The 12,604-nt window shown below is 28.0% G+C and overlaps 1 protein-coding gene across 1 annotated transcript; it reads right to left on the reverse strand.

Annotated features, from left to right (window-relative positions):
* Positions 1-1,722: 1,722 nt before the first annotated feature.
* On the reverse strand, positions 1,723-2,393 carry LOC107014074 (pectinesterase inhibitor 4-like). The gene has a single exon (XM_015213937.2). The coding sequence runs from the start codon at positions 2,391-2,393 to the stop codon at positions 1,809-1,811; it is 585 nt and encodes a 194-aa protein (XP_015069423.2). The 3' UTR covers positions 1,723-1,808.
* Between the last annotated feature and the right edge of the window lie 10,211 nt (positions 2,394-12,604).

A 12,604-nucleotide genomic window follows, 5' to 3' on the forward strand; every position in this document is an offset into this window, starting at 1 on the left:
TTTATTATATGTAGCTTGTTTTGTTTTTTAGTTTAATGTAATTCTAAAAGTCAATTAATATTTGTGTTTATTGTAGTTTTAATATTAGTATTATTTTACGGTTTAATGTTTATTTATTTATTATTATTATTATTTTAAAATTGTTAGTCAACAATTTGCTATCTTAACTTTTCAGGGTTTTGTTATTATTCTATTTTAATGTTATTTTTAATTTTTATATATTACTCTATTGTTGTTTCCATTTCTAATTATGTTGTTTTAGTTTGGTTGTTGTTTTCCATATTCTCTTGGGATAAGTTTGTTATGTTTTATTGATGTTCAGGTTATATTAAATATATTTGTTGAATGGGCCGATGAAAAATCTATCCGTCGGGTTTAGAGGCCTCCCCATTTTAAAAAGACGGAATTTTAATTCAAGTTTATATATTTTACATGTTGAAAGTGGCCAATGAAAAAACTCTCCGTCGGTTTTGGAGGCCTCCCCAATATTAGAAGACGGAAATTTTAGTTTATATTCATATAATTTGTTTGTTAAAAAAGTTAAAATGGCCAATGAAAAACTCTCCGTCGGTTTTGGAGGCCTCCCCATTTTAAAAAGACGGAATTTTAATTCAAGTTTACATATTTTATATGTTGAAATTGGCCAATGAAAAAACTCTCCGTCGGTTTTGGAGGACTTTCCATTTTAAAAGACGGAATTTTAATTTAAGTTTATATATTTTAGTTGTTGAAATTGGCCGATGAAGAAATTACCGTCGATTTTCAAGGCCTCCCATGTTAATAAGACGGATTTTTATTTTTAGTTATTATTTGATTTATTCATTTTTATTTATATTTATTTGGTACTAACTCTTTTACTAAGTGTTTACAGGTACCCGGAGGTGCTTCTCCTCGAAATTATTCGAATGAAGTTCGAATATACTTTTTATTTCATTATCTTGTGAATATTGACGTTAGGCAAACTTTAGGCCGATTATTATTTTGTTTTATTTTGTATATTGCATGTTTATTATATCTGTACATTATTATATTCTTCCTCAATTTGAAAAAAAATGAATTCAGTCGGGAACCACAATTGTGGATTTCGAAGGGTGCCTAACCCCTTCCCTTCGGAATAACTTGAACCCCTTACCTAGAATCAATTTGGTTTCGTAATTAATAATTGGTTTCCTAGTTTTCCTAAAATTAGGTGGCGACTCTTTTTAAAACTCGTTTATTCTTAAAATTCATTAAAATTGAATCAATTAATTATTTTTCGAGTTGCCGCGACGTTTCGCCCTATTTCGATAGATTAGGGATGTAAACAATCATCTCAGTTAATTTTATATATTGGCTGAAAAATGTACTTGTCCTTATCTAAACTCTTTCATCCTATATACTACGATGAATAGAGCTCTTCATAACTTAGAAAATGACCAAAATTCTAACAAGAAGTCAGAGACATCTTATGGATCAAACACCATAGATTTATCTACAAGCATTCAAGTATATTTGTTTACAAGTTTCAGAAATCAACACAAAGACTCAAGATCAAGCTTCAAACCCAAATTAAATAAAAGTTCAAGATCAAGCTACAAGATCCATAAATTCATATTAATTTCAATCTTAATTATTATTTTGTGTGAATTTTATAGTTTCCGGAAGCATGAGATAATTAAGATTCCCGTTCGATAAGTCTGGTGGGCATTCAGAGGTCAAATTTGATTATAAGATCATACTCCATCATCACAAAATAGCCCATCTTAGGCCTTATTTATTAAAATTTAGACGTCTGAATGAATCTGAGTACACATTTGAATAAAATATGTTCAATAAAGATGGTTAATGAGCGCCAAGGCGTTGCTGGCAAGTTTGGTAATATTTTCCATGCTACTATTTATCATTTCCTTCACACTTGGATTTACCTCCCGTCCAGAAAACCCCTCGGTACACGAATCGGCGTCTGTTATTACTGCACTCGCATACGTTTTAGCATTAGCCAACTGAAATGCCTTATCTTTATCACCTAAATGTCTCATTGCTTCAACAGCCTGCTTTAGTTCGTACACTGCATCCTTCACATCTTCTATGCAGTCTTTAATTATGGATGCTTCAATTCGGGTTATTCCCTTTTGTTTTTTCAGTGTTGAGACAGTGGTAGAGGCGTTTTTTGCGGCTTTTATGGTTACATCAAGAGCTGCTTTGCATAGCCTTGTGGAGTTGGTTTTCACTGAAGACGCATACGGAATTAGTGTTTTTTCGCAAAGGGAAATGTATGTGGTGACGTTGCATTTAGTTTGGACGAAGTTTGTGTAGGCTTCATTATTAGCAGCTGTGGATGTTTGTGGTAGTGAGATGAATAAAGCAATTGTTAAAAGGGGAAATAGCAAGGTTTTGCAAATAGACATCTCCATTTTATTTGAATGTGTTGGAAATAGAGAAAAAGACGTGAATATATATATTTATAGAGAGAGAGAAATGAATTTGGCAATGTGTTGTATTATCTGATTGTGAGAATAAAATTAGTGTAAGATACACAAAAAATGAGTTGTGAAATGTGGGGTATCAAATTATCTCGCCGTCACAGACGGTAGCAGCTACAATTAAAGTCACATGCAAAATCAAGGGGATCCTAGATATGTCTTCTAATTTACGTGTGTCTATATGCATTTAACACACCTATGTATCTAAATCAAATACTATATTTTACATATATATCTTGAACTTTCATAAGTAACGGGCCGCTGAATAAAATTGATGATCTAAAGTGATTTGTAATAAGAGGTTTTATGTTTTAATCAGAGGCTATCGTCAAGTCCTCTTGTAACTTTCTTCCTGATTTGTAACACCCCAAACGACCTAGAAAAATTTATAACAAAGAAATGAAGAAGTAAAATTTGTGTTTCGTAAAAAAAATCTTATTAGAGATTGTTTTTCTTTTTAATCAACTTTGCGCTGGTCTCAAAATCGAATTATAATGTTGAAATTAGGTCTTAGGCCTAACTCAAACCTCAAAAGCTAGCTCAAAAGGACGAGGATTGCCCAAACCTTATAAGGAGTTCACCTATCTCATTAACCACCAATATGGGACTTTTGTCATTATTTAAATGATAAAAAATAATATCTTTGCTGGCCAATTCATATTTATTCTCTAGACTAGAAGAGCATTATGTTGAGCATAGGAGTTGTTGAACGTGGCCAGAAAATGAAAAATAAAAATGATAGCATGTAACGCTGCGGAAGTGGAGGAAATATATTTATATATTCACCCATGTGGCTAAGATACGGGGTATAAGTCTAAGCACCTTAATTCACCATTTCTGCTTTCTATTATTATATATATTATGGTATATGATTTATGAAGTTTAATAATATTTGTGCCTTAATTCACCATTTGTGCTTTCTATTATTATATATTATGGTATATGATTTATGAACTTTAATAATATTTGTGCCTTAATTCACCATTTGTGCTTTCGATTATTATATATTATGGTATATTATTTATGAACTTTAATAATATTTGTGCCTTACGCAAGAGAAAATACACGTTTTCATGAGATTATTTTGCGTGGGTTTCTGAATATTATTCATAGTGAATTAGTGATTCAAACATATTAATATTTTATTCAAAAATGCATGCACGTTGTAGCCACTTCTTTCTTTGGAGGCGGTTTTATAGCAAAATTTTGGAGTCACTTTAATTTACCAATGTACTACTTTCATCTGGTCCAACTTATCCATGCCCCACACATTTAAAATTTTATCACAAATTTGCGATTGAAATCTTTAATTTCTTAAAATAAAATTTTTATATTTGTAAATTTCATAAAATCGTAAGTCACAATTAGAGGTTGTCAAATGAGCACAAATATAAGTAAATCGCCCGGAATTATATGGATTAGACTCAAAATAGTTTGAAGTGGGTTCTATCTCAATCTATTTAAGCCTACATCCTTTTTAAGAGAATCCTCAATTTGAAAACCCAATTTAATGTCTAATTTGAAGTTATATTAAGACTCTTTATTTGCATTGATATAATAATGTATAATTTACATAAATCTTATAGTGTAAAGAGTAATTACATTTTATCCCTATTTTTTTCTAATTACAATAATCCCTTAAAATTTGTATCTTTCGGATACATTAAAGAATATCTTGGATACATTATAACATAAACCGAATACATAATATGTAACTCACATATATTAAAAACTAACTCGGATACATTATAAAATAAATCGGATACCTAATATGTAGCCGGATACATTAAATACTAATTCGAATACATTAATATGTACCTCAGATACATTAAATACATTAGGAGAGAAATAAAAGATATTAGAGGTATTCTATAATATATATGTTACTATTAAATATATGAATTACTATCTATTTTATATGTTTTGTGATTTCTATCCATTTGTAACTTTTTGTTAAAAAAAACTTCTTGAGTTGAAATTCAAAATTATGGCTATAGAAGTTAAACAACAATATGTTAAATTTATTGAGATTAAGCGGGTCATGATCCAACCCATTTGAGCCCAAAGTAACTTGTGCGGGTTAAGACCCAACTCAATTTCTATATCAACACATTTTAATATCTTCAATTTCAACTCAAGCCGCCCATTTGACACCCCTTATTCACATTAATAGTTGACAATCCAAAATATTAAAAAAATTTATGAAAAATTTACGATTAAAGACAAACTTGTTAGAATTTTAAAATTCGAAATGTGTCACATAAATTGAGACATATAGAAAATAGTAAGGAAATTTGTGTTGTATCATAAATTTGTTCTTAAAAGTGGTTTTAGGTTTGAAACACACATTTTCAATAATTTATTTATAATCTTTTGTAGTAGTGATGTAGCTACAACCACCTCAGGGTGTCTACTTGGATACTCTTCGTTGAAATATATATATCTATATCTATATCTATATATATATATATATATATATATATATATATATATATATNGCTCAAAGAGTTAGGAGTATCAACCGACTCCATAACGAATAATTCTCCACACCTGTGAGCTGGGCTGTCATCAACATAGATCCTGGAGATTCAGGTTGCATGAGATATAATGGATGATTGTGATTCTTCTAACATCGTTGATTGTATTTGTGCTCACCATTTTCCCCAGAAATTCAGATCGCGAAAGAAAATAGAGTATCAAAAAGGACGCACTGAAATGAGGATCAATTAATGGATGAATCAACTGGTGATTTGAAGCTCTAATACCATGAGAAAATATCTACTCTTCTACCATGAATAACACATTGAAAGAGAAGAAGAAAATGGAGAAATCGGCTATGAGCATTTTATTATTGTGAGAAGTTAGTTTTCATTGTACTATACATACATACATACATACATACATACATACATACATACATATATATATATATATATATATATATATATATATATAAGCTATGCCTTTGGCGCAGTGATAATGGTTGTCCACCATTTGAATGAAGGAGTTTCAGGTTTGAACCCAAATTATACAATACTTTTTTGTCTTATTTTGACAGTCACATACTATTATTCTTGAATACCCTTGATAAAAATTTTGGATTGAATCCGCCACTGTCTTTAGATAGTTGATGATAATTGTACGTATGATAGTGATAGTTAATGATAACAATGACAAACTACGAGTGATATCTGATCCTTATATACTAGATGGTGAGGATGATTGTCAATCATGTAATAGTGATTGGTAATAATAATTATAAATAATGGCTAGTGACAATGGTGGTTGAGTGTAAAGATGATAGTTATGGGTGCACTGGTGATATAATTGATCATAGAGAAAAGGGTTTCAATATCCTTCAATTTTATCATTTAGAATTGATATATAAATCGTTATAAAAGTGGTTCATATATATCTTATTATTATATAAATATTCGTATATATATATATCCTTTTCCATTAACGAGAGTGGAAAATTTTATTTTATTTTAATTTTTAATTTTTTTTTTTTTTAAAAAAATATAGTCCATATGAGGTATTTGATCCTGCTCACATGTATTTTTTTGACTTTTTTATTTCAACGAGTGATTTAAATTTATTACTTTGATGGTTAAATATATTTATATTTTACTAATTTTCTTGTAATGTTTATTATAGATACCCCTTTTATTTTACAAATAAAAAACTAAATTATACAATATAGCCGCAAGAAAATTAATTTTAAATTTTTTCTTACACTAAAGAATGAAAGAAAAAAAAAGAACAAGAAACTCGAATAATGATAATCATAGAAGTCAAAAAAATAATTTTCGCATGAAAAAAAATATGCCTTAAATTTTGCGAGAAGGATCATATATATACCTCACATGATTTTTTTTAAAAAAATTTCAAGTAAAAAAAGTAAATTCGAAATTAATATTTAACTTTTACTTCCGGTATACAAAGGATATATGTAAACTCCTTTTATAACGATAACGGTATATGTAAGTCATTTGTATGACGATAAAGATATATATGACTCACTTTACAAAAGAGATATCAGCTCTAAATAGTAAAGTTGAGGCATATATCAGATCATTTTTCCTCTATTATAATTGTAAAAAGCATTTCTTATTTTTCTTTAACAAGTAAGAATAATCATTTAGGTGCTGATTTGGCACACCTTGTCTCCTTTTCTTTAACAGTAAGTGAAGTTTGTTTGTTTGACATACCTCACACATTTCTTATCCCTTCAGACCTCTAGTACTGAGAGCTAACAAAAAAAGATGAAGAGTGTTGCCAAGGTTGTGCTTGTACTTTCTATCATCATATGCATACTCTTGACACCTACTGTTGCGTGGCGTCGTCGTGGAACGAAGGGGTATGGATCCATCCCATCAGATCGTGCTCATGATCATGCTAGGACAAGCAGAAACAAAAATAGCTCATCATCAACCGCCACCTCCGTTGGTTGGTACTCCATAGCAATGGCTTTCTTTTCTTACCTTAATTTTGCTTACTTTTGAACTATAGTTTATTTAATTTGTGCAATTGATGTAATTTGTTACCGTCCGCATTGTACTTTGGCATTGAGTTCCCAAGGATTTAGTTACTTCCCATCCAATCCCATTATTGTATGGAGTATTGATTGTTTTGTCTTTAAATATATTCTAGGATCTTGAATAAGTGAGTTGTATGTGTATGTTGAGTCATGTAATATATATTCGGTTTTATTTAAAAATGAAGTTAGTATTAATATAAAATGATACTTTAAATAAATAATTATTCATGTATTTGAAAATCATCATAATTATCTGCTTTGATATCATATGAAAGTCATAAACGGAAAATAGAGGACGATCCCGGATTTTATTGCTTAATTTTTTTCTTAATTCGATGTTTATCTACCTATATTTTATCTTAAAAGTATGAACTCCTAACTTGAATGTTAGATTAATATAATGTCTTACTTAGGTTGTGGCTTTTTCGATGAGTTGTGACTTTTCCGATAAGTTTTGACTTTTTTTTTAAGGGTTTATGAATTTTCCAAAGAATTGTGACTTTTTCAAAAAAGTTGTGAATTTTCCAAACATTGTGACTTCTCGGAAAGGTTGTGACTTTTAATATGAGTTGCGACTTTTTTCAAAGGGTTGTGACTTTTTCAAAGACTTGTGACTTTTTAAATAAGTTGTGACTTTTTCAAAGGGTAGTGACTTCTCCGAAAGGTCATGACTTTTTAGGACACACACAAAAAAAAACTTATTCATACTACCCTTTGTTAACTATAAATAGAGGGGTTTCCCTTCATTTTTCGACCACAACTTTTTTTAATCTTCTGCTCTTCTTCTTGCATTTTCAATTTTTTTTATGTAATTTATTGTCGTTTGGTGAGTTCGAAGATTAGAGGAATATGAGGTACCACTATTTTGATGAAGTAAATCGTTATATTCTAAGAGGGTATATTCCATAACCTTGAGTACTTGAGGAAAATAATTTTGATGATAAATAGTTATTTATTTGGTAATATATACATTACTATGTAATATTCTAATATATTAAGTTAACATGATATAGTCTAAATTCATTTATTTTTGTTAACAATTTTTCTTGTGATGTAGATATATGCTTATGAATATATTTTTTCAAAATTTAGAGAATTGTCACGGTTCATATTTTGATGCTCAAGACAAAAGAATGACTTTATTTATCAATGATACTTAATTATGTGATTTAGATTGTCATAAAGTTTGCTTGAAAAAACGTATTACTATATAAGCATTATCCGTTTGTTTTAGTTATTTACTATTTCTTAATATTTTAGTATTTTATGAAGAAAAATTCATATGACTTGTAATAACGTCAGTTGAAGTTTTTATTAGTTTAATTTTTATTATTCATTTAATATAGCTAACTTTTATGAGAAAATAGTTTCAAAAATGTAAATCTATATTTATATTTGGATAGGTATTTGTATTTAAAATAAAACATTATATATATCATGAATGTATTATCAAGTTAACATGATTATCTAACATCAACAAAATCTTCTAAAAGAATCACAACATATGTGTAAATCTGTGAATGAATATATATGAACATTAATTAAAAGTCCTATTTATTTATGTAAGTATAAAATTTAGAAATTAAATATTGCACATTAATTCTTTAGTTATAACATATAAATTCTCTTAGTTATTAATAATTGTTGTAAACGTTATTCACCGTCTTTTATATTCTTTGTTATAATATTATGAATTCTATAATTATTTCATTAATTATTTCTATCTTTCATCTTTCCTTATATTAACTTTTGACCAATAGTTTTTCACATTATTGTACTGCTCTTATATATGTAATAACATAATGTTGTTATTCTTTTTATACAAATCATGCTTGGTATGAATAATTTGAAAATCGTTTACAAGTATATGGACTATATCTTTGTTTAGTGTAAGATGAGCAAGTCATTACATATTTGATTTCAGAGATAGAACATATTCTTAAATTTAAATTTTTGGTTTTTTCGGTTGAAAAAAGAAAACCTTTCTCGGTTAACTGTGAAAGTAAGTAACTATCTTTGATTTATGTATACAGACAATTGAGAAGTCAAATATTAGAGCCAACAACAAGAACGCCATCTATTATGTTATAACTTATAAAATACAAATTAATATACAAAAAATAGTTTTGAAAGATAAAAATATAGTTGTTCTCTTCACATGGTCATATGACATCTAAAAATTTTAACGTGAAATACACGTGCAAAGCACATCCGGTTAGATGGAAAAAAAATACACAACAAATATCGTTGATATGATAATTTTATTTAGACATGACAAATTACATAATTAAACCTCATCAAATTAAAATAAATATATTATAAATTATTACATTTAACTAATAGAAATTTCATTGGTCATTTTCAATTTATATATGACGATCTATTCACAAAAGAAAATGTTAATATTATTTTGTGCAAAGCTTTATCAGTCGTACTGATAATTTTAAAATCTGCAAAAATAATATACAATTAAATCTTGAATACCCTAAAAAATAAATTCGCCACTGATTTATTTGTGCCAAGTGCCAACCTAATATGTGCCTAACTTTTAGCAATATGGATAAGGAAAATGTGGTGTACAATAATCAAACGTTTAAAAAATTCTCCAAATGGCCGTGTCAATATCTGTTACTCAATTTTAATTTATTTAATCTACTTTTCCTTTTATAAAAATAGTGACTTTTTTTGGAGATTTTTTAATTTTAATTTTCATATGATATATTTAATATCACAAAATTAAAAGACTTTTACTATTTCTGACATATATATATATTTATAGGCTATAAGATTTTAAATATTCCTTATATTTTTTTTAAACTCTATGTTAAATAAAAATAAGTCAATTAAATTAAAGAAAAAGAAAGTATACATTTTGCCATTGGTTTAGCTGAGTTCTAAGCTAGAAGAGGTGAGAAGAGATGTAGGGTTCAATTCTATTGAAACCACAAACTCTTTTATCTTTTACAATAAGTAAAACGAAAATTATTGGCAAGACACAAATTGACACGAGCAACAAATTTAAGGTTTTTTGTAATTTCGATGAAATGTAAAGGGTCATTGGGTAAGTTTATTTATTTTTTGTATCCAAAATACCTTCAAAAGTAAAATCATTTTCAATACTAGTAAAAATCACGACTATTTAAAAATAAAATCACTTTTGAAAAGTTAAACTTATAATCATTATTTTTTAGTTCACACATTCCAAGAAATTTATATCTAATGTCATACTCAATTGAGATTTAGAGCTTTTCTTTCTAAGGTTTGCTCTTTCTATTTCTACCAATTTCGTGGTCTTCATACGTTCTTCATTTTTAAATGTATTTTTTTAAATTTTGTTTTCATTCATAATTATCATTTGAAATAACAAATCAACAACAATTCTAAATTGAGTAAACTATATTTGTTCCAAACTTTTGATCTTTATCAATTTTTTCGTCATCCACGACAATTCTTTTTTAGCGTAGTTTTTACCGAAAATATAAGAATGTTTGAAGATTGAAATATTCAAAGGAACAGTGAAATAAAGCTATGAAAGTACTCTGGAATCATGTTATTGTTAAGTGCATATGGGTGTAAAATAATTGTTATTTAAATAACAATATATACTTATGTTATCAATGTTTTTTGAAAAACAACAAAACATTAATTTGTTAAGATGATTTTGTGATATTATTTTCATCTAGGCATTTATGTGTTTTGGGATTGAGCATTTGTCTTTTTCTTTGGGCCTTTATTTTCGATTTGTCTTTATACTGTGGATTGTGCCTATAAACTTAATTAACTTTATTTACTAAAATAAAATAATTTAAGTAGAATAAATAATATATTGTTTATGATTATAAAGGAATGTTCTTGAAGTGCGAAATGTTAAAGCTTAAACGATTAGTCCATATGCCACGAGTTTGAGGTTAGGTTATAAGTACTTCATTGTAGTTATCTATCTTAAAACAACTTTGTAGTTATGGGGTTTAAAAATTAAATTAATTTTCTTATATTTTTTTTAGAGAAGATTGTAAAAGTCTTTATTTGAATCTTTTTTTTTTACAGGAATTGATGATTCTTCATTATTATAAGTCGAATCATTATTTTGGGCCTTTATTTTCGATCTGTCTTTATATTGTGGATTGTGCCTGTAAACTTAATGTTATTTACTAATTTAAAATAATTAAAGTAGAATAAATAATATATTGTTTGTGATTATAAACGAATGCAATTGAAGTGCGAAATGTTAAAGCTTAAACGATTAGTTCATATGTCACGAGTTTGAGGCTAGGTTATAAGTATCCCATTGTAGTTATCTATTTTAAAACAACTTTGTAGTTTTGGGGTTTAAAATTAAATTAATTTTCTTATGTTATTTTTTTAAAAGAAGATTATAAAAGTCTTTATTTGAATCTTTTTTTTTTACAGGAATTGATGATTCTTCATTAATATAAGTTGAATCATTATGATACTTTCTAAAAGATATATAATTATGATGTTCTACAATTTATCTTCACATTATAAGATTGATTAGACCATATTTATTGATAATATCTAATTTAAAAAGATTCCCTAGTGATTTTCATCAAACAACTGATGAAACAGACTAGAAACATTTCCTTTGGTAAATATGAATGAATGTTATTGCAGCGCGAATGGTCAAAGGTTAAATGATTAGTCTATTACGGTCACGAGTTTGAATCCAGGTTAGGTCTCAATTTTAAGTAATTTAAAAAAATTAGACTCTTTGAAGCTTATTAAATTTAAATAATTTTTAATTTCTTATTTTTTGGTAAATAACATTGTAAAAGTTTATATTTGAATTATCTTCATAAAAAATGAAGATTTTTCATTATTATAAGCCGATTCATTAATGAAAATAAACTTAAAGAGATATAGTATTATATGAGTTATGTTCGTCACAAATACAAGTCAATTGAATGTGATTGTATATGCATGATCAAATTCTAATTGGGTAACACAATTAGTTATGGTACATGTCAACCTTGGATCAATTTATCTTCACATTTTTGGATTGGTTAGACCATATTTATTGATAACATTTCATTTAAAAAGATTCCCCAATGATTTTCATTAAACAACTGATGAAACAGACTAAATATATTTCCTTTGGTTAATATGAACGAATGATATTCCAGTGCGAATAGTTAAAGGTTGAACAATTAGTCAATAGGTCATGAGTTTGAATGTAGTTAGGTCCGAATTTGTCACGACCCAAAACGGGCCGCGACTGGCACCCACACTTACCCTCATATGGGAGCGAACCAACCAATCTAATCCCCAACATTTCAATATAATATCAACAGAAAGTAATGCGGAAGACTTAAACTCATTAATAAAAGCCAATTCAATAACTTTTAAAATTCAACAATCTATTATTCCCAAAATCTGGAAGTCATCACCACAAGAACATCTATGATCAAATTACTAAACTAAGAGTATTCTAAGAAGCTAAAATAAACAAAAGCTAGTCCATGCCGGAACTTCAAGGCATCAAGACATGAGGAAGAAGATCCAGTCCAAGCTAGAAGCATTAGCTCACCCTGAAATCCGGTGTAATGAAGACTGGCTAGAGTTGCGGTTGAGTTGAAGACGACGG

This window comes from Solanum pennellii, chromosome 3 (genome assembly GCF_001406875.1).
Source record: "Solanum pennellii chromosome 3, SPENNV200".
In the NCBI taxonomy this organism is placed as follows: domain Eukaryota; kingdom Viridiplantae; phylum Streptophyta; class Magnoliopsida; order Solanales; family Solanaceae; genus Solanum; species Solanum pennellii.